General features: G+C 39.6%; 1 protein-coding gene across 13 annotated transcripts in view; it reads right to left on the bottom strand.

The window, feature by feature from the left end:
* The window catches only part of LIMCH1 (LIM and calponin homology domains 1), a 322,854-nt gene that overhangs the window by 16,115 nt on the left and 279,309 nt on the right, over positions 1-27,430 (bottom strand). For 6 of the 13 annotated variants that reach the window (XM_004419008.3, XM_087434245.1, XM_014786970.2 and 3 more), the window contains 6 exons: positions 17,290-17,380; positions 15,926-16,089; positions 12,433-12,538; positions 8,180-8,220; positions 3,900-3,980; positions 843-935 (listed from right to left, as the gene is read on the bottom strand). In XM_004419008.3, the coding sequence (XP_004419065.2) occupies positions 843-935; positions 3,900-3,980; positions 8,180-8,220; positions 12,433-12,538; positions 15,926-16,089; positions 17,290-17,380 (576 nt within the window). Of the gene's footprint in view, positions 1-842; positions 936-3,899; positions 3,984-8,179; positions 8,221-8,935; positions 9,011-12,432; positions 12,539-15,925; positions 16,090-17,289; positions 17,381-27,430 lie in introns of all 13 variants that reach the window. The other 7 variants (XM_087434251.1, XM_087434246.1, XM_004419009.3 and 4 more) reach the window with 4 other exon arrangements.

Raw genomic sequence — 27,430 nt, 5'->3', positions numbered from 1 at the left:
TTAATTAGTTAGTGTGATTCAAGAAGCCTAATTAGAAATGCTAGTAGGGATCAGATTATGCACAAAAATTGTTGTTGAAGATAAAATTCACAATATTAACAATAAACAAATTTTAGATAATACACATAAAATGTAGCTCCCTTCAAATTCTCTAACGTGGTCTCACTTGTTGGTCTAAAAAGAAATGAAACAAAGAAAACAAAACAAAGTTTTCCACCTTTCCAAATCTTTTTAGTACTCTGTAGTGAATGCAGTGGTAAGAATTCATTTTGCCTCGATATCAAAATTATACTCATAAAATTAATTCACTACTACTAAACATGCTTGCCTCAAACACACACACAAATAAATTGATACTTTCATGTCATCTCTCTAAGATAAATCAAGAATCTGACTCTGACTAGAGAACAGATACAATTATATTGTCTACCTTCACCACGACTCAACACACCTTAACCACAAACTAAATTTGGGGGAACTGTGATCTTTTAGAGGTCTTTTATTTGTTTATTATTTTTGTGTGTGTGTGAGGAAGACTGGCCCTGGGCTAACATCCGTGCCCATCTTCCTCCACTTTATATGGGACGCCGCCACAGCATGGCCTGGCAAGTGGTGCGTCGGTGCGCGCCCGGGATCCGAACCGGCGAACCCCGGGCCGCCGCAGCGGAGCGCGCGCACCTAACCGCTTGCGGCCCCTAGAGCTCTTTTAAAAAGGTTGATGGGCTTTGAGTAAAGAGAATCAGACATAGCCACATGCATACACATACCACAGACACAAAAAGTGTTGACAGACTCAGAGGAATTAGGACTACAGGTCAAGTTCCCTCTTGGGAATTTCCTACCTCCTCGTAGTATCTGCGCTCTTCCTCCTCCACCTCCTTCTGGGCCTTTTCCCATTCTTCTTTCAGCTTGTCCTGCTCCTTCTGGTATCTCTCCTGTTATGGAATTTCCAGAGATCGTTCTGAACTGACCCCTGCATACGTCCTTGGGACCTTCCCCCGCTCTAAACCACCCTGTATAATACATTGCAAGACTACGTTCTTGTAACATTCTGAATCTAATCGATTCATGCAGCAAAGGCGGAAGACTATTTTGTGGTGCTCAAACAGGCGAGGGACATAAAAATCCAACGGAGAGCTGGATTTTTCTGCTGTCGGTGTTTTACAGAATTGTTCTTCATATATATAAATAGACATTTTCTTATGGAAAGAGAAAAGGTGGAAAAATTGAAAGATTCTAAAATCTTCCTTAACTTGGGTTTTGTCCTAGGAGGTAGGCTAAACCAATGGTTTGCTTTTACTAGGCCTTTCAGAGGTGAGTTTTACTGTTCCACTAATAAAAATACATTGCCGCTGGTGGAGTTTAATAAAAGATTTAAAAAAATACCCTTGTAGGTTTACAAGATAGACAATGCAGAAAGATCCAAAGTGGACGAGATGATAATTAGCTGAGCAGCTGAATTACTCTTTGCTTGTAGCCATCCTATCAAAATGGAATCTTCCTAGCTTTAAGTAACTTCTGAATTAAGAGCAGCTTTTCAACAGCCCATTAGAAGGCTTCAATATTAGAACTGCCATTCTTGTTTTCAGAAACAATACAACACTAGTCACCACTTCTGGGGGAAAAAATAAATACTCTGAGTAAGGATGGCTTTAAAAATGTGACTGGAGTCCCTGACAGCTGACTAGAAAAAATGAATAAATGGAGATTAAAATTAATGCTTAAAACGAGAACTGACACCAGTGGATGCCTTGGGAATGGCATCTTTGACATGACAGAGACAAAGGAATCACTGAAGTGCACCACACACAGTCAAATATTTTAGGCTGATTATTGTCAGTCCTCTCCCTGAGGCTAAAACAAATCTGGGCTTCTATCGTCCTGGGGAAGGCACTGAGATTTCCTCCAGGTTTTACCTGCTATGTCGTTACCTTAGGAGCAAAAGGACTTGATTGGAATTGTCTGGAGCCTGATGTTCTATTAACGCTCTAGCAAAACCACTGTTGGTCAACTCATGGCCAGCTTTTAACTCCAGGTAAAAATTTGTTATAAAAACCGAATATTGTAAAGTTTTAGAGAGGGACTTCGGGGCTTTTCAGAATAGAGGGACTGAAAAGCAAGCAAAGCTTCTTTGGCTTATTGGTTCTAGGAGCTCACCACTGGCTCCCTCACCAAGAGGATGAACTGATGATGCAGGCAGTGGAAGATGTGGTATGTCTGCAGCACGCACACACGCGCACACACGCTCACACACACACACACACCCTTCCTTCTCCCACAAACACCTGGCCCCAAATCCCACAAGCCACGATGCCACACTGGTAACAATTTGGTGGGACAGGAACAATACATACGCCTACACCTGTAACCACGGCCACCCTGCAGAGTGTAACAGAGCACCACAATGGGCAGCACACTCGCCTGTCTTCCTTACTCCGTGGAATTTCTGACTCTTGGCTGGTCACCATTTAGGTGAGGAAGGGGCACCTGATTTCCAAGAGAACAGCAGACGGCCAGGGCTGGTCTGGGTCTCCCAATGGACCCAGAAGTCCCCACAGCTCTGGGACTTTGCTGAATCTGGTTCTAACTAACATTTTGGTATTGAAGGTTTACCCCTCTGCAGTTTTGAAAAGTGTCAGACTTAACCACCAGACCTAAAGCCAAACTACAATCAATTAAATATCTAAACTGCCCCTTTGCTCCCGGCTCCTAGGAAATAAACTAAAAGGATTAGAACAAAAAGATAAAAAAATAAGTAAAATAAACTCGCATTAGGCATTGCTTTCTACACAGCAGCTGAAAATCATCAAAATTAAGGAGATTTAACATTCTTTTCCTTTATAATTTTTTTTTTAAATAAAATCAGTACTATTGGGAATATAGTGGAAAGAACACGAGTTTTAAAGTCATCCAGACTTGGATCTGAAACCAAGTTCAACCTTTGTTAGCTGTGTGACCTTGGGCAATTATTTTAACTTCTTTGAGGCTTAGTTTCTTTAATTGCAAACAAGCTAATAACACATACTTTAAAGAATTGTATAAGGATTAAATTACATAAAAATATGTCAAGCACCAACCACAGTTCCCGGCACATCCCAAGTGCTCAGCATAGGTTAGTTTCTAAAGTTACTAGGTTACGTTTTGAAGTCCTGTTACTCCACAAAACTGGCATGAAACAAGTAGGAGCATGATACAGTTACTCCCAGGATTTTTCTAGATTTGAAAATTAGCAGCTTTTACTCAAAGATGGAGCAAACATTTCTACTTAAGGAACTAGACCCAGGCCCAATTTTATTCCCCACGTTTGCTCTCCAATAGCTTTTTGATAATTCATTCCCACTGCTACTTGGACTGGAATTTGTTTGGCAACTAAGGAGGTGATGAATGGATGGACTGGCCCTTAATCAACACTTGGAGTTGTTTTGGTTTTTTTGGTGAGGAAGATCGGCCCTGAGCTAACATCTGCCAATCCTCCTCTTTTTTGCTGAGGAAGACTGGTCCTGGGCTAACATCCATGCCCATCTTCCTTCACTTTATATGGGACGCCGCCACAGCATGGCTTGCCAAGTGGTGCGTCGGTGCGCGCCCGGGATCCAAACCGGCAAACCCTGGGCTGTCGCAGCAGAGCGCGCGCACTTAACCGCTTGCGCCACCAGGCTGGCCCCTGGAGTTTGTTTATTTTAAGTGAAATGCACTTTCCTCGTGTTCATCAGTGTAACTCCTGGCAGGAGGAATTAGACAAAGGGCATTCTGTCGCATGGACACAAAATGAATTGACTTAGACTCATTGACTTCTGAAAGGAATCTGATTCCACGCATTTCCTGTGCTAAAAATCTATTTAATACAACAGAGACTGAGAGCATAATCTAAAAGAAAAAAGCAGCAAACCCAGTCCTACCTGGAGCAAACGTTCCTGCTCCTGCTGCCACTTTTCCTGTCGCTTGCGCTCCTCCTCTGGGTCCCACGCCCAGAACTTAAACTGCTTAGAAAATAAAAGCATGATCAGAACTGAGCCATGTCCTCAAGGCCAGGCCAGGGCAAGGGACACGATTAGCCAACGGCCTGGCACCCGGATGGACACGCAGAAGCAGAAGCCTTCACATATCTAAAGGCCCTCTTTCTTGGTTGGAAATCATTTTTTAATCTTAGTCCCTCTTTGGTTTACGTCCAAGATGTTGGTATGATTCTGTGAACCTTTTTGGAGTTAATGAAAACATGAAGTAATTAGCCACTGGCATGAGAAGGCTTTTGCTTCATTTCTCTTAGAAGTGATTTCTTAAATGTATTCATGCTCCTGAGCATAAGATATTCATTCTGCATATTGATCCTTGGTCCGAACAAATGGGTCTGATTATTTGAGCAGAACTGCATTTTGTAAGAAGTCGTGTTTGCTGCACCATAAAACTAATGTTTTATAGTGTTATTGCTTTTCTACACCAGCTTTCCCTAAAGTGGGTTATTTAACTCACCAATGCCCTCCAGCACCACCTGAGGTCCAGGCAAGGGGGAGCCGCTGCCCTGGAGCCTGCTTAACAAACACTCAAACCCAAAGACTTTTTTTGTCTTTTAAAAAAGGTTTTTGTGAGTTTGGGAACCAAGTGAGTGAATGGGAATAATGGGATAAGGATGCATGAGCTAAAGCAGGCACCCAGGCCACAGAAGATGAGATTGAGAGGGTGAGGGGTGGGGGAATCACATCCTGGCCCTGGAAACCAGCAAAAGGGGGCTGCTATGTTTAAAGTTGGCCTCCCCTGTCACCCAGAGCAGGTGCTGAGGCAGACCAGGTTCCCCATAACTGCGCTCCCTCCCTTCCCTCCTTTCTGATGGGTAGCTTTGGGAGGCACTTAGAATTGCCTGGGAATCTTGAGAGAAAAAGTGAGGCGAAGGTGGAGGAGTTAGGGAGCAGGGGGAGAGTCTGGGCTGGGGTGGGGAGCAGGCAGAATCTACCCACCCTGGCTGCCTGGGATGCTGGACAGGGTCAGTCCTGTCCAAGGTTTAGATAGGTCCAGTTACTGCCCAAGACACCTGGGCCAGCCCACCTTCCGCCCTGCCATGCCCCCAACAGATCCGTGCTACCACTCAGGTGCACAGCTGGGCTGGCCCAGGAAACCGTCTCCAGGCTGAGAACACAGGCCAGGCCACGGGTGTTGCTTGATTTACAATATTGTAACTACTTATAACTTTAATGTGTTTAGACATATGAAATGTGGGCCTCAATTGGTACACTTGCTGTGGTTCCTGCAAATGGTTGGGATGGTCATGCTGCCCACAGAGACTCAAAGAAAGGTGGGTAAATATGGTAGGGAAAAGTGCCTATATGCCACTCTTGGGATTCACACTACACATCAGTATATTAAAGGCTCTGACAAGTCATGTAGGGGAAAAACTATTTAACTGTATATGATCCAAAGGTTCCCAAATTTCCTTGCATGACCAGAAAATGTTGTCCAAATGTGGATCCCAGATAGGAAATTCTATTGCATTAATAATGTTGGAGGTTCGGTCCACTCAGCATGTTCCTAAGACTTACAAGTTTAAATGTTCAGAACCTCTCTCAGGGGCACAGCCCTTCTTTGTCTTTTGAGGAAAAAGGGTGTGGTTATGTGAATCAAGCCACAGGGATCCCAATGGGGAAAGTCCACTAGTAGGAAAACAAGAACCACAGTTAGGAATGACTTAATTTTCAGATTTCACTAGGTAGTAAACATAAGAATAAGTTGAGGAAAAAGTAAGCAGATAGGAGGAGGAAGTGTGGGGTAGGGTGATCGAGTGCAGAAGAAAATACGGAATATTTGTTAAAAAACAAGAGAGGAAAACAATGAGCATTTTCAGAGGAAGATAAAGAGGAAGATACCAGTAATAAACAAAAGAGAAAGAAAAGTGACCATGCTCCTTCCTTTGGTGACTATTTGCTGAGAGCTCACTATGGGCCAGGTGGGGATACCAGCTGGCCAAGATTCCCAGCCTTGCGGAGCTTGGAGCTTACGACTGAGTGTGTGTGGGGGTGGGGAGTGGCCCATATGTAAATGACCACCAGAAGATGGTGGAATAACTATCATAAAAGAGATATAAAAGGTGCTAGAGAAAGTCAGAATGGAGAGCATTTAGCCCACTTTTTTCTACAATTTATCTGTTTAAGATCTGTATCTTCCTCCAGCCCAAGGATTCCTCAATGGCAGGGAGGCCCCTTATCCCCCTAAGTATCCCAAGACCTCGCACTTTCAGGCCTCCAATAATATTTGCTGAATAAATGAATGGAACCACTTCATGCTGGGTAATGTATCTCCTTCTCTCCTCTTCACAGACCCTGACCCCATAGCTTCCGGCCTCTCCAAGTCTGACCAAGAATGGCCTGACTCTATGGAGGTTAGCATAATCAAATGCTAACTTCCTCTTCAAGCTTCTCTGATTTTCAAACTTCTTTTACTTTTCTATTCTATGAAGAGCTATTTATCATCGAAAGAACATCACATTTGGGTGGGTATTTTCAGAGAATTCACTTATATAGGTCAGCAATTTGTCTCTTTCTTGTTCTATTCTCCATAAGCCAGAAATAAGCATGTATTTCTTTAGGACGCCCTTCTTTTCCACCCCTGCCCAGGGGAGACAAGAACAATTTGACATTGTTCCATGTCATTTGAAATGGAAATCAAGGGGTTATGTTATACTGCTCTTCAGATCTGTGCCATGAATGCCAGCTCTGGGGTCCTTCTGGGTGTTCCCCTCCACCGTGGGTGAACTCAGCTTCCCAGGAAACTCAGGATTCCCAGTATTGGCTGGAAACTGAACCTCCACAAATGGTTGCTAGTTCTGGAATGTGGCTGGAGATACTGAGGGTTATGTGACAAGTGATGGGTCCCCTCTCCATTCTGCACGGGCACATAGGAATTCCCAAAGTGAGACAATTTACCTATAGATAAGAATTGGTATTGGTTGTGGTGGACAACTTGGATTAGGCATTGGGGAGGATTTGTTCATGTATAGGGCACTGTGCTAAAGGCTTCCATATATTTCTTTTTCTTTTTTTTTTTTTTTTTGTGAGGAAGGTCAGCCCTGAGCTAACATCCATGTCAATCCTCCTCGTTTTGCTGAGGAAGACTGGCCCTGAGCTAACATCTATTGCCAATCCTCCTCCTTTTTTTCCCCAAAGCCCCAGTAGATAGTTGTACGTTATAGCTGCACATCCTTCTAGTTGCTGTATGTGGGACGCGGCCTCAGCATGGCCGGACAAGCGGTGCGTTGGTGCGCGCCCGGGGTCCAAACCCGGGCCACTGGTAGCAGAGCGTGTGCACTTAACCGCTAAGCCACGGGGCCGGCACCCCATATATTTCAATTAAGGCTCACAACATCCTGAAAGGAAAGTATGATTATCTCATTGTTCAATCAATGGAAACAAGGTTCCAGAAGTTATATAACACCTTCAGGGTCACATGACTAGTAAATCTAGGATCAAAGGTGCAGCAGTGCTCCTGCAGCTACACCCAGGGGGCTTAGGAGAAATGCTAGAGTTGGTTGTGCCACAGAGGAAGTCTCCAAATACGATGGGAATTTCAGAGGATGAACAAGGTGACAGGCCCAGCATTGGAAACACCCAGTTCAGAGAAGACTCAGGTCTACAGAGAGAGTTCAGATATAATTCCACAGCAAGGAATTTCCATGGTGTCATATGTCTTGACATTTTAATTAGCAAATTTTTAAAAAATTTCATTGAATATACAGTTAATATTATTCAGGATACTGATTGTGAGAAGGGGTAAAAAGGGGTGCAACAAAGACAGCTTGGGTTTCCCAGAGAGAGTCTAGGCTGGGCCCTGCCCGCCAACACTATGTTGCAGTATTATCCTCATTTAAAAAAATGATTTTGAATGCCTACAGAAGTTGTATATCTTGATACTAATTCCTATTGTCAGATTCATTTTAATTGCTTCTTTTAGATTTTACTTTCCTGAATCACTTATCATTTCGTTTCCAGGCATGATAACAACTCCGCACAATGATGATCCATGTCTTTCTTCCTAATTCACCTGACAGCATCATACATGACTTTTAATTATTCTTTTACTCCAAACAATTGTTTGGAGCCCATTTTTGGTTGAATCCTCTTTAAGCAAATCAAATCCCTTATAAATTAAAATCACACTAAATGCATGACCTTATTCCTTAAAATGAGTTACTTACAGGTGTAGTTAGAGGGGACTTTTCACTGCCTGGAGAATCCACTGCACAGGAAGAAAGGAAAAAAGATCACAGTGTGAGTCGTTTCCAATTGTCTTTCTTTTTGATCTTCTCAGTGGAATGTGGTTCCTACGTCAGTCTCAGACCAATTTTTTTACTTTTGTAAGCCAAGAGCATTAGAAAATCACAATAAAGCAGACCCCTGAAGCAGTTTGCACCCATCACCAAAAGAAGTTATGACCAATGTAACATCTGATCACATCAATTAGCACCAGGTACTAGACTACAGGAGGCAAAAACTATTCCTATTAGTGCTGGTTTTTAATGCACCTTCATTCTGGCTTGGTTGATCAGTTCCCTCACTGTCTGACATGAGAAGTCTCATTCAGAGAGAGGCCAGATGTCATCCAGGAAGTAAAGAGAGTGACACAGTTAACAACAGAACCATTACCAGTTCCTGGTAAATGCTTCTAATCTTTGTTTTTAAAAAAAAAAAAAAAAAAAGCAGAGGACAATAAAGAAAGAAGTGAATATTATCATTTCGTTGGATTCTCAAAATCAAAGTAAAATTCTGTGAATTCCCCCCCAATTCTAGCATCACTGGTACTGATATCAAAGAACTAGCTCTTTGCTAACTGTGCCAGAAACAAGCATTTTTTTTTCTGAAATCAGAAATGAAGAAAAATACCAGATATCATTGGTTGCCCACAACATGGATTTTTGCACAAAAGAAACAAAGCTACCCAGGATGCGTTTTACCTGACTGGGAGAAAAACTGGGAACGTCGCCAAGAGTTCTGAACTCTAAGCGGAATGCTGGCAGTGCCAGGTGACTCTAGATCAGATGGCAGAACAGAAGAAACAGAAAACCATGAAAATGGGGGTGAGAATTGAATACAACCATGCTCCCGAGTACCAAAGGAGGTTTGGCTGCAGTTGATATAGAAATTGAAAGTGAGAGAATCTAAAGTACAAAACATCTCATAAAATGCATACAAAACCTGAAGACATGGACAAAACTCAATAGCAATGAGACAGTTTATGCTGTTGTTTGTCTTCCTTCGTATTAGGTGAAATTTTACAGGCTCATTCTTAATGGTGATATTGTTAAAAACATTAAATCTCAAAATGATACACTATGCAAGAGCAAAATGCACAGTTTACATTGCTTTTGGAGAAAACAAGAAAAGTATAAAAGACAGGAGAGATGAGTTCAATTATTTTTTATGTACTTTATAAAGGTTATTATGGAAGTCTGCAGCAGAAGTTATATATACGTGCAACACAAGGATGTATATACGTCTCTCTGCAATGTGGTGGCTTCAGGCAGACACAGAAGCTCATGGCAAGCGTTTGCATTCTTCAACGACGTGCTGCACTAGTCTGTCATCATTCTCAGTGCCAATAAAGGCATCAGTTTTAAAATGTGCACATATTTCCCTCAAACATCAATTTGAAATATCTTTCTACCATTTGGAGACAGCAGAGGGAAAGAAATTTGTCATCTTTAAATGAATCTTACGAATGCTTTCAGAGTATTTAAAGACTATTTCTGCACATGTGTATGCTTAAGTGGAACTTAGGGAACATCATTAGGGCCCACCAGCAGATCTTTAGTAGCCTGGATGATCAGTCTATAAACTGGTGACTTTATGGAAATGGTGGAGACACTTTCTGGGAGAGAGAGCACTAGGCATGGCTCCAGGATTCTTGATCCTAACCCTATAGCTTCTGTGGACTTGATGTGTGACCTCAGACTAGTCACTTAAATGTGCACTGACTTTTCACACCTGGGCTAAGTCCTATACTCCCCCCCCCCAATTAAAGACAAATTATGTCTTTTAAGGTTACACTTACTAGAGGGCTTTTGCTTCTTGAAAGATAGGAATTTTATATACTCCAAACAAGTATTACTGTTACTTTTATAGCTAGCGGTGATGTCTTTGGTGAACAATTTAAACACATACTTGAAGCCAGTGGTTTTCAGAGTGTGGTCCCCGGATCTGCAGCATCAGCATCACCTTTGGGAACTTGTGAGAAATGCAAATCCTGTGGCCCCAGTCCAGACCTACTCGATCAGACACTGTAGGGGTGGGACCCAGCCATCTATGTCTTAACCAGTCCTGCAGGGGACCGTGGCACATGCTCATGTTTGAAAATTACTACTTAAAGCCATATCCCCACAATATAAACACTCTTATTTTAAGGAAAGCATTTAAGAATAGTTTATTTCTGCCTGGCATCTTGCTCTATACTTCTATTCCTACTGCTACTATCCTGCAACTACTAGATTACATTATTAATGCTCCTTCTGGGCCAGGTGTTGAGCTAAACACTTTTTTTGATTTATCTCACTTAATTCTTCCAGTGCCCTAAGAGGCTGGTATTATAATTCTCTCCAGTTTACAGGTGATGATTAGAGATTAGAGACAACTTAGTGGGTAAGGTCACACAGCTGAGAACTAGAGCCGAGCAAGAATTTGAACCCAGGGCTTCTGCCTCCAGAGCTGGCAGCTGTAATTACAGCTTCCACGAACCAGACAGAGTATAGAACAGGTATACGCCAAATATAATTCTATCTTGAAGAATAATTTTTGAAATGCTATAGTGCTACTAAATTTTGTTTTTTAATCATTCAACAGATAAAGCATGAAGTAAAGTCCCCTAATTCAACAGCACATTTTACAAAATCAAAATGCCTTACAACAGGTAATGGAATGTAAAAATATGTTAAGACAATAAAACTAATTAATATGGCTTACAATATCTATTTCCTCTCTATATTACTTATCTACACAATTACAAAGTGCTAGAAATAGGGCAGAATTAAAATGTCTAAATATGGCAAACGCTGGCCTAGTTATGAGACTTTATTTTTGCCAATTCCCTTCAGGGTGGCAGGGCTGAAAAATTTAAAACAAATGCTTTGAAGACAGTATTGAACTTGTTTCCACATTAAGAAACTAGTGATCCTCAGTGTATGCACCAATTAACTCCCTCCCAGCACTTCCTGTCATGTAGATAGAGCCCCACTCATCTCCCAGCCATCAGCAAAGGCTAATGGAAGCCAACTTAGATTCTGCCAATAGTGGCCCAAATAGCTGCCCATTCCTGAAAAGAAAAGTAAAAATAAATCCCCAGCCACAGTGACCCTGAACCATCCTCTCTTCGCCTGGACTGATAAATCTATAAAATGTACTAGGGAAAGTAAATTAAAAAAGAAAAACAAGAAATCTTACAGTTCTTGCCTCTCAAACTCTAGCTGTTTTCACATCTGGAGAGGGAACTCACACCAGGGAAGCCCAGTGGTCTATCTGTTTTGAAGAACTGTCCCCATGGGTCATGGAACTCTCAGTACCCATTCCCCCTGTTCACATCCCTAAGGCTCCTTCCTGGTGGTTGTGGGCACCTGAGTTTCTCACCAGGATAAATGTATTCAAGTTGGGCTCTTAAAGAGTAAAGGGATGAATTCACAACTTACACATGGCCTAAAAGGTACTTAGGGAGTTTGCAGTGGTCAGTGCCTCTTTAAGACCTTCATAGAACCTAAACTCATTATTTTGAGACTCCATCCTTCCCACATTATATCAAACATATTAAAATGTATCATACATAAGAAACATTCAAATGTATCCTCAGTCTGTCTGTCTATCTATCTATCTTTCTATTTATCTATCAATCTACTCTTGTTATAAAGAATTTTTGGAAAGATTAAAGTTTTTGGTTATGAGTAACATGTTTAATCTACGATCATGAAGGATTTCTCAGTAATCATCATGCACACCCAGGAATTATTATGGAGTTAGATAATCTAACTTTCTCCCAAAATCATTGTCAAATTAAATGGATATTTTATAAAGAGTAGATAATGAACAATTAACAAAGTAGACATAATATTATGATTATAAACTTTTTATTAAAGTTACTTATTTTTCACTTTGTAATTTTTTTTTTTTACATTTTGGAGCCAGTAAAGTTATTTTAAGGTATTGAACACTTGTGTAGGCCCTATTGTGCCTGTAGTGCCTGGGTGACAGAAGGGTCTTGGCAGCTGGGGTTGCTGGCTTAGCCAAATAGAGAATGCAACCCAGGATTTCTATTCTGAAGTTATTAATTCAGCCCTCCTGGACTCTGGCAAACACCCTAAAGGGATGTCAACATAAAGGAAGTAATCTTCCTTTAAAATAAAGAATATTTTACTACAGATGGGCCCAGCAGAACATGTAGAACTAAAGTAAAAGGTTTCCTTCTCTTTACCTTGAGAATTGAGATTTGGCAAATGTAACTGGTCGGTTTCAGGCATTTTGTCCAAAAATGGAAATGTCAGGGTTGCTTCTGGTTCTGGAGATTTTGGCTTTACCACCTGGATCATGGGCAACAGATATAAACATTACAAATATTATCCATTAATAAACGCACAGGTGAAATAAAATGTAAAGATCCACTCCTATTACATAAGTCAATAAGCCCAAACATTTAACTTTTTTTTTTTTTTTTTTGCTGAGGAAGATTGGCCCTGGGCTAACACCCCTGCCCATCTTCCTCTACTTTTTATATGTGGGATGCCTGCCACAGCATGGCTTGATAAGCGGTGCATAGGTCCGCGCCCGGGATCCGGACCTGTGAACCCTGGGCCGCGGAAGTGGAGTGTGCGAACTGAACTAGTACACCACTGGGATGGCTCCAAACACTTAACTTTTAAATGGAAATTTTTGTCCCTTCACCAATCCCCCTTCATGCTTTTCTATATTAATATAGAGGTCCATTTTTCAGAGAAATCAAACTAGAGCATAAAAATTTGATGATCACTTTCCTCCAAACCCAGAAGATAGGATTCCATCTTTGGAATTATACATCACTCTGTCTCATTTTCTTATTGATCAATCACACATTCTCTTCCTGATACTACATAGTACTGAATTTGTAGTGTCAGGAAATGAGAGGATCAACATAAGATAAAAAATCTTACTATGTAAGTGCTACGTATTAAAGTAATATTACCTTCTAAGGGACGTTATTCTTGCAAAACCACACACCCCCCAAAAACTTATGCAACACACATTAAAGACCATACCCTTTGCCTGTTGACAAAGAAGCATTATTATAAATAACCATTATCAAATAGTGCCATAGCAATGATGTGCTTAGGGGATTTTTGAGGCAAGTTAGGCTACGTGTCCTTATGGTAAATAGTTCCAAACTTACAGGCTTTAAAAATTCTTACATTTGCTCTGTAGAAATAGTGTTTTTTTGTTATCGCTATTTAATTTTATTTTCTTTCTCTCCAATCTGAATGGCCTTTGGTAGAAATACCCTTTTTCACTTTGTTCCTTCTAATCAACTCATTGCTAAGAGACCTGATGACCAAACTAAAGTCTAAAATAAGAGTCAGTGGACTCTGAGCAAAGGTCTGAATGAGGGGCAGGGCTGTATCAGTCGTGTCCTTTCAGCTGCTCACAGGACTTTCTTTGATTCACTCTGGTTGGGGCTGTGTTCCCAACGGATTAATTTGATAGCCAATAGGGCGAGTGAGGCTGTAGAGCACTTGTTTCATCATAAGCTGATCTATGGTTTGGTCCTCAGGATGATTTAATGTCTAGAATTTCTTCTCAGTAGGATTTTATTTTTCTTTATGACTAATATATTCAACTCTAATGGAATCTTGAAGAAAATACGGTTAATCACTTCATTCTGCATTACATTCTGCATTCTACAGTACATTCCACAGGAAGGAGGAAATTCTCCCTGCCCCCAATGTTTTTCCTACAGTTTATTTCCTCCTTTCAGACCCAGACTATTCTTTAATACTCTATGTATAAAAATGGAGAATAGCTAGAGTCTGAAATTCCCATAAGGCATCAAGGCCACAGGCATTTCTGTGGCTCTACCAAGGGACACAGCACTCTCAGCTCCTTAAGGCCACGGGCTATATCTTGTTCACTGTTGAATATCCAGAGTCTAGTACAGTGCCTGGCACATAGTAGGTGTACAATCAATATTGGTTGAGTAAAAGAAGGATGAACTGGAACTAGAAGTAGTAAAACTTCCACTTTAAAGTCCAAATTTAGGGTTAATTTAATTTTATTTTTTTAACATTGTGGACTTAGTTTTATTTTTATTTTTTTGTGTGTGTGAGGAAGATCAGCCCTGAGCTAACATGCATGCCAATCCTCCTCTTTTTGCTGAGGAAGACTGGCCCTGAGCTAACATCTTCCTCCATTTTATGTGGGACACGGCCTCAGTGTGGCCTGACAAGCTGTGCTTTGGTGAACGCCCAGGATCCGAACCCTGGCCGCCAGCAGCGGAGCACACACACTTAACCGCTATGTCTCGGGGCCGGCCCCAGGGTTAATTTTTAAAGTTGGAATATCACCACATATAGTATGTCAGTATGCAAGTCAGCGGTTCTCTATCTGGGTGGCCCATTAGGATTTCCTGCAGAGCTTTTAAAAATACAGATGCCTGGGCCCTGCTCCCGGAGATTCTGATTTATTTGATCTGGAGTGTGCTTGGTATTTTTTAAATTCTAAAGGGTAGCCAGGTCTAAAAGATGTACACTTTTAGACTCAGTGCCTGAAAACAAACCAAACTAACATAAATGAGATGAGACTCCAAACAAGGAAGAAATTTAATAAAAACAAGCTTTTAAAACCCATTATATCAGAATAATAATTTTCTAGTTTCCTTGTTATTCAAATCCAGAGGCATCAGAAGTACCATTGCTATAAAACAGGTAAATATTGGCAAGAGAGTATTCAGCAAGCTGATAGATTAAAAAGCAAATAAGCAAGCCCACACACAGCAAACTAAAACCTAACTGCAAAGCTTTATAACATATTTACATTACATTTTTCTTTTAAATGTATCTCATTCTTCCTAATTGAAAATTAGTTATGTGAAATAAATTTTAAAAGATGCTGAAAGAACACATATATCAATATATACCAATTGTTACTAATAGAAGGTAGGTTTCAGTGATGTTTTCTCTCTTTTCTGTTTATTTATATCATATTTTTAATATATTTACATATATTACTTGACAGATTTGTTACATATTTATATATACATCACTATAAATATATATAAAAGCTGATGCAACCACTGTGATCAACTTTCTCCCTTTCTCTAATATGTATATTTCTCATATATATATATATATATATATATATTTCCCTTTTTTTTGCACTCTCTCTCTAGACTGAATGTTTGTGTTCAAATTCATATGTTGAAATCCTAACCCCCGCGATGACAGTGTTAGGAGGTGGGGCCTTTGGCAAGTGATTAGGGCCCTGCCTTCATGAATGGGATTAGTGCCCTTATAAAAGAGACTCAAGAGAGCTCCTTTGCCCCTTCTGCCAAGTGAGGACACAGCAAGAAGACGGCCGTCTATGAACCAGGAAGCAGGTTCTCACCAGACACCGAAATCTGCCGGCACCTTGATCTTGGACTTCCCGGCCTCTGGAACTGTGAAAAATAAATTTCTGTTGTTTATAAGCCACTTAGTCTATGGTACTCTGTTAATAGCAGCCTAAATGAACTAATACATGTATATTTCTACTTGTATTTAAATTTTTTACAATAAACATGTAGTGCATTTGTATTTAGGAAAAAAATACAAATTAAAGGTAGAAAAAAAGATTAGGAGAGAAAAATAAGTCTTCCTTATGAACAAGTGCCACAGCAGCAGCCAGCTGCAAAATGAAGTCACATTAACTGGGATTTAACTGCTTTGGTCCACTAGGTGCCTCACCTTTTGTGACAGCACCAATTCCACCCTTCCACTCATTTCATTCTCCAGTTTCTTCTGGTCTTTTTCTTCTGGCACATCGTTCTTCGGCTGAGGGCTGGAGGAAAACTCCACAAAGGCCACGGTTGGGCTGGATCGAGTCACAGTTGTTGTAAAATGCTGTGGCTCTGAAATAGAGTTACACTCAGAACCATCAAGAAGAAGAAGATCACATGAAGGACCAGTTATCCTGTAATGCCATGAAGTGCATTGTGTATGTACACATCCTGCCCTGGGCAATAACAAGTTAAATTACAGTGCGATGAGAGGTGTCAAAGAGCCTAAGCTGCCAGAATTCTCTAGGCTCTTTCATGATATTATAAAAAAATCAAGCAACATAAAACACATCAAAGAATCCCACTATGAAAAACTTAAGTTCTTAACAAGAGTCACAGCTTACATGAGAATAACACCACATGAAACAAAATGCTGAAATACAAAATATTATGATAGATGCTTTGGATGGGAGAACTATCTATATCTATAGATTATCTATAGATAATTTCTATCCAAATGACTGAGTGGCAGCCTGATGCTTCCTTTTGTACGTCAATGCTCCTTTTTAACATGACATTTATATAACTGGAATGTGTTAAGGATTGTGTGGTATAGATAATTCAAGGAAAATAAAGTGTTCTCTGATATGTAAAGAAGAATTAGGTACACTCTGAGTGCGTGGAAAAGTTACCACCTGAGGGAGCATATCAAAACATGGAGTACAATCTAGTTTGAAAAAGCATATGCTAAAATGTTAAGTAATGACATTTAATTTATTTTAAAATGCCATTTAAAAATAATTTGGTATTAGAAGAGAGGGAGAGGTTTTTATGTTTATCAAAAGAAGAAATATGTTAAAAATATTGAGACACATTACTTTAGGGGATAATGGGCCTCTATTCACACTCGCCGTCCATATTTGCGGCATTACTTCATTTTTTCAAACTATTCACCAGCTTGATCATTTCAGTGTCTATTTTTATGATATATTTTTCATCTATGTCTTAGCTATTGCTGTTACTGTGTGTTAACATATGACCTTCAGTTTTTAGCATTATTTATTTGGGGAAATATAATTTTCCTTATGATGATGGAGATACACTTTCAAAAAAACAAAACAAGGCAGCCAAAAGCACGGGCTCGTCACAGCAAGATAAATCATATGGTTGGAATTTCCCCAGGAAGCCTCTAGGTGGCAGCACAACCACACCAGTTATGGAGCCTGACAACTACATTTCTACTGCTCAGCAGGAGAAATTCTTGACGCTATTTCCATCATATCTTAAGAGTTATCATGATTTACCTTAAAACTAATCTGATACAAAACAAACCTGATGAGGCAAGTTCTGTATTCCCTTTTTCTGGTTTTTCACCATCATTCTCATCTTCTTGACTGTTCAGTTCAGTTTCCTCAGTGGTTGCCTGAAAAAGATTTATTCCCCCTTGAATAAATTATCCCTTTGAAGGTTCTAAAAGGTAAAGGATTTCTTTCTTTCTTCCTTTTTGTGAATAGTAATTTTTAGGCCGACAAGGGGAGTTGCCTATATGAATTCATTCTTTTCTATTTCTTAGGCAGCTTTGTGGCAAAATGCTGGATTTTCTTGGAAGGAGACATTCTGTGAAGGAGACCAGAGGTGCTCAAGCAGCAGCACATTGTGAGGGTGCACATCCCCCCAGTTCCTCCCCACCGCCTCTGACTGCCCCAGATGTACATCCCACTTTTTCCTGCCTTCCACCATCGAATTTTCAAAATCACAGCTACCCCTTCTTGCTATTACCTGAATTCTCATTGTCTCATTCTCTCTCTTTCTCTCCTCTTCTCTTACTGGTTCTTATTGCTTTTCATCAAAATATGGGATCATTCCTAAAAACTTCAACTATTTTCCTCCACCTGTGCTGAATCAGTCTCAAATGTATCAATTATTCCCATGGGTTCACCATTATGTTCTCTGTCCATTTATGACGTACTTTCATCTCCAGCCCCGAGAGTCGGTCAAAGCTTCAGTTCAGCTGGGCTGACCCTCAGTGTCATGGTAAATGGCTCACACTCAACCTGCTAAAAGTTACCTCCAAACAAGCCCCTCCTCCAAACCTGACAATTTCCATTTATAGCATTAGGTTTCGCCAGCACACAAATTCAAGTCTTTGAAGTGTTCCTTGACACACACCTCAAAACTGTCCATTATTTGCCAAGTCCTGCCAAGGTTCTAACATGATAGTCTTTATATTCATCTCTTCCTTTCTGTTTCTACAACTAGGGCCTGCGTTTAGCCTTTACTCCCTTGTTATTCCACCAGATAGTCTCTGTGATTTGGATCTCGTTGTCTAATGCACTTGGCACGTCACCGTGATGTTCATCTCTCTTGGTAGTACCTCAGTTTATCACTTTTATGTTTGTGTTCCTCTCTCTCGGTAATACCTCAATTGTACTAGTTTTATGCTCGATGGAATTTTTAACATTAAAAGAATTTGGAACAGGGGCCGGCCTGGTGGCCCAAGTGGTTAAGTGCGTGTGCTCCGCTGCAGTGGCTTGGGGTTCGCCGGTTCGGATCCGGGCACACACCAACGCACTGCTTGGCAAGCCATGCTGTGGCGGCGTCCCATATAAAGTGGAGGAAGATGGGCACGGATGTTAGCCCAGGGCCAGTCTTCCTCAGCAAAAAAAGAGGAGGATTGGCAGATGTTAGCACAGGGCTGATCTTCCTCACAAAAAAAAAAAAAAAAAAAGAATTTGGAACAATCTAAATGTCCAACAACTGGGGAATGGTTGAATGAATTACTACATGTCCATAAAAGGAAATACTATGCAGTCATAAAAAAGGGTGTTGAACAATAGTTAATGAGATGTGAAAATGCTTATTACCTAAAGTTAAGTTAAAAAATGTATATACAGTATGATGCCTATAATATAAGATTTTATACATGCTATACATATGCACCAATATACCTGCTAATACATATATAAAAATGCATAAAAAAGACAGTAAGGAACTAACACTAAAATGTTAATAATAATTATTTTTAATGTGCTTAAATTTTGGATGATATTTTCTTCTTTTTAAATATATTTCCATATTCCAAAATGTTCTACAATGAATATATATTGCTTCTATAATCAGAAAACAAAATCAATGTAATTTTACATTAACTTTATTGGGAGCCAATGGACTCCAGAGTGAATTCCAAAATTCTCCCACTGATATTATAGTATTTGCTTGATAAAAGGAAATGAAAGGTTGAATTAAATACTGGTTAGACTATACCTCAACAACCAAAAAGAACAAGGTAATGACTATCACGTTTTTTAGCAATAATGTCTTATTATGAAGGGCTAAAGTTGAATTTTTAAAGTGTGTATGAAATATTTCATAAATTTTAAAAGGTTTTAGGATAATGACTAAAATTAGTTTCAGAAAATGCATTATTAAATACTTTATAAAATATCCCTATGGGTTCTCAAAAAGCTGTGGATTTATTGGTCTCATAAGTATATATATTTTATCCATAAATCAAAATTTGTCTTTCAAGTAACCAAAATGAAACCCCTTTAAAGTTAATGTATTGGTGGAAATGGTCATTGAAATTGTCATTGAACTCTTTAAAAACAAAGAAACTATGCAAGGATGCAAGAATGGTTCAACATATGCAAATAAATAAATATGATACACCATATTAGTAAATGAAGGATAAAAATCATATGATTATCACAATAGATATAGAAAAAGCATCTGACAAAGCTCAGCATCCTTTCATGATAAAAACTCTCAACAAATTAGGTATAGAAGAATGTATCTAAACATCATAAAGGCCATATTTGAGAAGCTCACAACTAACATCACACATAATGGTGAAAAGCTGAAAGTTTTTCCTCTAAGATTACGAACAAGACAAAGGTGCCCACTTTCACCACTTCTATTTAACATAATACCAGAAGTCCTAGCCAGAGCAATTAGGCAAGAAAAAGAAATAAAAGGCATCCAAATTGGAAAGGAAGAGGTAAAATTGTTTGTGTTTGCAGATGATATGATCTTATGCACAGAAAACAGTGTTTTGACGGAGTCTTGAGGGTTAAAACTAACATAAATTCAGTAAAGTTTCAGGATACAAAATCAATATACAACTATTTGAAAAAGAAATTAAGAAAACAATCCCATTTACAATAGCATCAAAAGAATAAAATACTTAGGGATGAATTTAACCAAGGAGGTGAAAGATCTGTCCAATGAAAACTATAAAATATTGAGGAAAGAAGTGGAAGACGACACAAATAAATAGAATATCTTGTGTTCCTAGATTGTAAAAAATAGTATTGTTAAAATGTTCACACTACCCAATGCAATCTACAGATTCAGTGCAATCTCTATCAAAATTCCAATGGTATGTTTCACAGAAATATAAAAAACCCTAAAATTTGTATGGAACTACAAAAGACCCAAATAGCTACAGCAATCTTGAGCAAGAAGAACAAAGCTGGAGGCATCACATTTCCTCATTTCAAACTATATTACCAAGCCATAGTAATCAAAATAGTAATATAACAGAATAAAAACAGACACATAGATCAATGGAACAGAATAGAGAGCCCAGAAATCAACATATACAGTCAACTAATCTTTGACAAAGCCACCAAGAATATAAAATGGGTAAAGAATAGTCTCTTCAATAAATGGCGTTGGGGAAAACTCAATATCCACATGCAAAAGAATAAAATTGGACTCATCTTACATCATACACAAAAACCAATGTCTAAATTAATTAAGGACTTAAATGTAACACCTGAAACCACAAAACTCCTAGAAGAAAATAGGAGGAAAACTCCTTGGCATTGGTCTTGGAAATGATTTTTTTGGATTTGACACTAAAAGCACAGGCAACAAAAGCAAAAATAAACAAATGAGACTACATCAGACTAAAATGTTTCTGCACAGCAAAGGAAACAATTAACAAAATGAAAAGGCAATCTATGGAACGAGAGAAAATATTTGCAAATCATATATCTGATAAGGGGTTAGTATCCAAAATATATAAGGAACTCTTACAACTCAAAATGAAAAAAAGCAAATAACCCAATTAAAAAAATGAGCAAAAGGGGGGCCCGCCTGGTGGCATAGTGGTTAAGTTCACACACTCTGCTTCTGGCGGCCTGGGGTTTACAGGTTCGGATCCTGGTTGCAGACCTACACACTGCTTATCAAGCCACGCTGTGGTAGGTGTCCTACATAAAGTAGAGGAAGATGGGCACGGATGTTAGCCCAGGGGCAATCTTCCTCAGCAAACAAGAGGGGGATTGGCAACAGGTGTTAGCTCAGGGCTACTCTTCCTTACACACACACATACAAAAGGGCAAAAGACCTGAACACGCACTTTTCCAAGGAAGATATATGAATGGCCAAAAGGTACATGAAAAGGATGCTCAACATCATTAATCATCAGGGAAATCAAAACCACAATGAGATATCACCTCACACCTGTTAGAATGGCTATTATCAAAAAGTCAAAAGATAACAGTGTTGTCAAGGATGTGCAGAAAAGGGAACCCTTGTACAGTGATGGTGGGAATATAAATTGGTACAGCCATTATGGAAAACAGTATGGAAGTTCCTCAAAAAATTAAAAACAGAACTACCACATGATCTAGCAATTCCACTTCTGGGTATATATCCAAAGGAAATGAAATCAGTATCTCAAATAGATACCTGCACTCCCACGTTTAGTGCAGCATTATTTACAATAGTCAAGATAGAGAAACAACCTAAATGTCGATGGATGAATGGATAAAGAAAATATGATGTGTATAATAGCTATATATGATATATAAATATTAATATTATATACAAATATATAATTTGTATGTATACAAATATTAATATATATATATACACACACAGTGGAATATTATTGAGCCTTAAAAAAGAAGGAAATCCTGCCATTTGTGACAATATGGGTGAATCTGGAGAACATTATACTAAGTGAAATAAGCCAGATACAGAAAAGACAAATATTGCATGACCTCAGTTATATGTGGACTCTAAAAAATAAAAATTAAAAAAAGGCTGAACTCAAAGTAACAGAGAGTAGAATGGTGGTTAGCAGAGGCTGGGGCACGGGGGAAAAGGGAAGAAAAAAACAACTAATAGAATGGTAGTTGGCAGGGCCTGGTGTGGGAGGGAGCCACGGGGAGTTATTGTTTAATGGGTAGGGTACAGAATTTGTAAGATGAAAAGAAGTCTGGAGTTGGATGGTTGTGATGGTTGCACAACAATATGAATGTACTTAATACTACTGAACTATACACTTAAAAATGACTAAGATAGTAAATTTTATGTTATGTGTATTTTACCGCAATAAAAAAATTGGAAAAAAAACCACTGTTAAAAATAAATGAAAGTTATTTGCAAATTTTACAAGTTAAAAAAAACACAATGAAACTTTAAGCAACAAGACTTTCAAACTTCTAAAAGATTTTACAATATCATCTAGTGGCAAAAAATGTGCCTTTTCTTTTGGAAGATGGGGTAGTTTTGAAATCCCCATAATCAGATGGGCATTTTCTAATGATGGATAACCATGTATCAATTCTGGAAGAACATAATATTACATTAAAATGCACTTTTAAAAGCCTAGGCAGCAAATAAGCATCATATTTATATTATTTAATGGATTTTATAACTTTTTAATATATCAACAAGCCTGAGTTGAATCCTTTTAAGAGACTTAATGAATGGAAATAGTTAAATAAACTGAAGTCTCTTTTATGGTATTTAAGTTATATGTATATATATGTTGTGTGTGTGTTTACATTGTTATATGAACAACTGATATGATAGCAGCATTTGAAGATCAACCAGTCTAGCATTACAAAAGAATAAACTGGGTTTTATAATTGAAAGTGCTCCCCTCACACACAGAAATGTTGATATATGATAGCATTTTTTGTTTTATGATGTTAATATATAAAATACTGTCAGAAATACTGATCTTTGGGTTCCCCCCCAAATGAATTAGATTACAGAAAACTGTCTGAGGTTGGGAAACAAATTTACAGTCAAATATTGATGAGCGATGCTCATGAGAACACTGGTGTCTCCAATTACTAGAAATAAAATTAAATAACTAAAAAAACCAGGCCAAAGCCTCCCAGCCCCAAAACGAGCAAATAAATGGACATATTTTATTAAACCTCAGATGCCATAAACTTTAAGTTGTATTATTTTAGGTACTACTAAGAAAAAACCCACACTGTCTGTAAATATGACACACTATTGATTATAAGACATATCCTGATTTAGAAGTGTTCAAATGTGGAAAGTGTGCCACTTGGAATCAATGAAATAAGATAGTTCATGCAGTCCTTTAGACATAATTTATAATGCAAAGGAGGCAAAATCCTCAAGCACTACTTCACTAAGGATTATTTTCTAGCACACCACATTCCAGTAATATTTTACTTACGCATGACTGATGGAGAACCTCCACTTCCTAGATTTCTCACATTTCTGAATGCATTTCTATACGGCTTACCATTCAAATACTGAACTCCTAGATGATCCAATTTATATTCCCTTAAACTGATGCTTTAAAGGCTACATACTGTTGTTACTGTAGCCACAATCACTATTTGCTGCATTTACCATGTGTCAGCACTGTTGGGGCACTTGACATGGATTATCTCCCTTAATCCTCAGAACAAGCTTATAAGGTATTTACCAAATCGATTCCGTTTATACAGGGGAGGAAACTGAGGCCCAGGAGGCTAAGTGACTTACCCAGGGTCACACTGCTAGTAGGTAGGAGAGGGGGGAACCCCACCCTGTGCTGGTAACCTCCATGCTCCATCATCTGGGCTTGGAGTCACCACACCTCCAAGTTGTCCCCAGGTATTTAAAGGTTTTGATTAATAAGAAGAGAAGAAACCTGATAGTGCCAAGTTCATTGCAGAAATGATTCAAACTGCCTTTTCCATTTCCTTTCCTTCTCATTCTTTCTAGCTCATTCTTTCCATTCTACTTCTTATCCATTTATTCTGCAAAAGACGAGAACTCTCTGGAATCTCTCAGGACAGGAGGCAATTTAGCTAAGTCTCCCCTTCCCAGGGTGGCTTCCCAGACTGCCCCCAGCCATCACCCCGTCTCGGGGCTTTCGGTCCAGTGCAGGTTCTGAGGGGCAGGGGCCCAGCACGGTATCTGGCACAGAGCAGATATGTAGTCCACGGTAGGTAAACAAATGTTATTGCATTGTTAATGGAGTTTATACTCTCAAGTGAAATCTCCAAAGCCAGTCTAATTCACTTGTGTCTGGATACTCCATCCTGAAGGCTTGTTCCTTTTGTACTCACATCATTACTTCAAAGGAAATGAGTTCAAAACTGGCAGTTTTAACCAGTCCTGATAAACTCAGAGATTTGTCTGAAACAAACCCACCTTGATGGAAAATGCACTTTCTGACCCATACCTTCCTTTGGTTACAGATGAACAGAGGAGACCTCTTCCCTTCTCCAGTTGGTAACACTGTCTCAAGAATGAAAACAAGTAAATAAAAACAGATCCCTGGGCATGAATGAATGAGAGCACAGAAAGGTTCCAGGGGCCTAAGCCAGGAGCTGGCTTCCCCCTGACTGAGAACGCCATCCAAACTGGCTCTAGTAGCAGACTTAGCCCTGAGGCCACGGGTGGGAGGTGGCAGTTTCCTGGCTTGAGAGGGACACGGTCTCGCCACAAAATCTGCCTGGCATCTGGCTATTCATTTTTAACAAGAACCTTTTGGTGGACTGGCCCAGAGAGCGACACTGGAGAATGAACTGGAAATATGAAACAGGAGAGCAAGGGCTGGCCTGAGACCTAGGGTTTGGGTGGTCCTGTTTCTAGGACACATGAGCTATGAGAACTTGGACTGATCATTTAACCTCTACAGGTTGGAAGATGTGATGTCCAGGGTCCTTTCCTGAGCTACTATTCTGTGACTCTGAGCAATTCCCTGGCTCTAGTCTTGAGTAACTTATCTGGACACGAGCCTGGAAAATCAGACTATTCATGTCTTGGCACCATGACCCGGGTGCCACGTATGCCAAGCACGTGTTTCCCCTTTCACTTTTATACCTCCAAATATCTATTTACACTGGACGGAAGAGGATCTTCCTGGAGAATCAGCCTCTCCATTCCTTAAACTTTTTCTTTTTGCCTTAAACTTTTCAAACCAACAATGTAAGGCTCTGATCCAGGTAAGATGGGCTGGGTTTCATCTTTTATAGTCCGTGATGTGTGCTTTCTTGAAGTCTGTAAATGCTCTGTACCTTAATATCTTTAATGACTTTTAAGAGCACTAAATCTAACACTCTTACAACTACTTCTAGATGGAGAAAAACAGTTTCTAAAGAAACGTCTGTTGACATTTGACATCTAAAAGGAATTTGCAGTTGGTCTCAGTTGTAAGGAAAACAGCACCTACTCAAATGCCTTCACCCTGCTCTCACTGCAAAATGAAACGTTTCAAGAAAGATCTGATTGTCTGTTTTCCTGGATCAGAAAACACTAGTAAAGTACTGAATTTTCAAGGGGAAGGCCTAGAGCTTTATGAAGGTGGAAAAAACTGACCTACTTTGTTACTTAGTTTCAGAAAAGCAGATGAAGTAGTTTAGACACCCTAATAGCTGAGTTTGGCCCTTGGTCAACGAGAGACAATTGCCACGAACCTGGTGGGAAGGTGCTGGCCAGCAGGGAGGGCGTGCACACATCGTTCAGGATGAGTTGGCAAGAGGAAGCTGATTAACAGTCATGGGAAGGAGCGACAGGTCAATGGGTGGGAGACCTGGGGGTCTAGGCGGCAGAGGGAAGCCAGAATTGGGAAAAAGTGAATAATAGGAGAAGCGAAACGAGCTGCAGGAAGAATCATGTGAGCATCTGCAAGGGCAATCGTCTTCTGGAAAAAGCTGTTCACATCTGCTTGCTTCTTAGAGAATTACAACTGGAACGACCGACAAGTTGAGTTGGAGGACGAGGAGGAATTCATCTCATTTGTTTGAAATTCACATCTGTTCAAGATGGTAATTTTGACGATCTTACTTTAACGCAAAAAACTTTATACCTGTCACCTTTTTGGGCTTCTGAAAAACACACTGTAACTTTCTTTCTCCCATTTGTTGTATGACACAATATGAAAAATAATTTAAGGGCACCTCTGTCTATGAGTCACTTTGAAATCATGCTAAGTGCCTACATAAATGAATTCTCACAAAACCCATCAGATGCATATACTATTATTATCCTCATTTTAAATATAAACTGAGCCGCAGACAGTTTAACTTGCTCAGGTGGGGTTTGATCTTGGATGTAGTGCATGAAGTACTTTAGGTATTGTAGGAAAGGGTCATTTTTGGTACCACCAAGGAAAGAAAAAATTCAAATATAACTGACAGTGGAAAACACTAGAATAGCTTTGAAGGAGACACGAAACATCTTTCTGTAGGTCACTAAACAAGATAAATTAGTCCTCAGATTAGAAGACTTTCCACTTTCTTTTCCAATCCTGGATTCTAGGAGTCTGTATTTGTGCTATGACATGATTTTCTTACAGAGCTAATATTTTAAAATGCAAAAAAAAAAAAAAAAAATGTTGGTTTCCACTGGGAAATATCCCAAGGATAACTGGGAGGGGCCTCTGATTGGAGTGTACAGCTTCTAGTCACCTTCATCCCCTCTCAGCCCTGTGATCCCCACTTGGGATCCTCCTGTGGGCTCCTCATCACTGTCCATGCCTTTCTTTGCTTCTGCTATTCCCAACATGTAGAATAGCCTGCTTCCCTTTTCTATTCCAATGCAAATTCCCACACTTAAGGTCAAGTTTCAAAATCCACATCCCACACAAAATCCCAGCCTGTAATCATTTTACCTATTCTTTGCAATCTTATATCCCTCTAGTCTTCTGCCTCTATTATCTAGAACTTAAATATTGCTTTAGGCCGGCCCCGTGGCTTAGCGGTTAAGTGCGTGCGCTCCGCTACCGGTGGCCTGGGTTCGGATCCCGGGCGCGCACCGACGCACCGCTTCTCCAGCCACGCTGAGGCCGCGTCCCACATGCAGCAGCTAGAAGGATGTGCAGCTATGACATACAACTATCTACTGGGGCTTTGGGGGAAAAAAAGGAGGAGGATTGGCAACAGATGTTAGCTCAGAGCTGGTCTTCCTCTGCAAAAAGAGGAGGATTAGCATGGATGTTAGCTCAGGGCTGATCTTCCTCACACACACACAAAAAATATATATATAGCTTTATATACTTTTTAGTTGCTTTATGAAAATTGCTTTCCCAGCAAGTTTACGAGTTTCTTCTTCTATTTGAAACACAGGGCAGAGTAGGTCCTTAATTCACGCTTGTCAGTTAACAGGCAACCATAGGCAAGGTAATTGCTATCAGTCTCATTACCTTAGAGATGATTCAACTGAGGATGATCTGGTATCAGCTGATATAGTCAGAGTATTA

This window comes from Ceratotherium simum, chromosome 8 (assembly GCF_057802395.1).
Source record: "Ceratotherium simum simum isolate JZ-2026a chromosome 8, ASM5780239v1, whole genome shotgun sequence".
NCBI lineage: Eukaryota > Metazoa > Chordata > Mammalia > Perissodactyla > Rhinocerotidae > Ceratotherium > Ceratotherium simum.
Note: the sequence above shows the minus strand (reverse complement) of the source record. Positions and strands in the feature narration are given on the sequence as shown.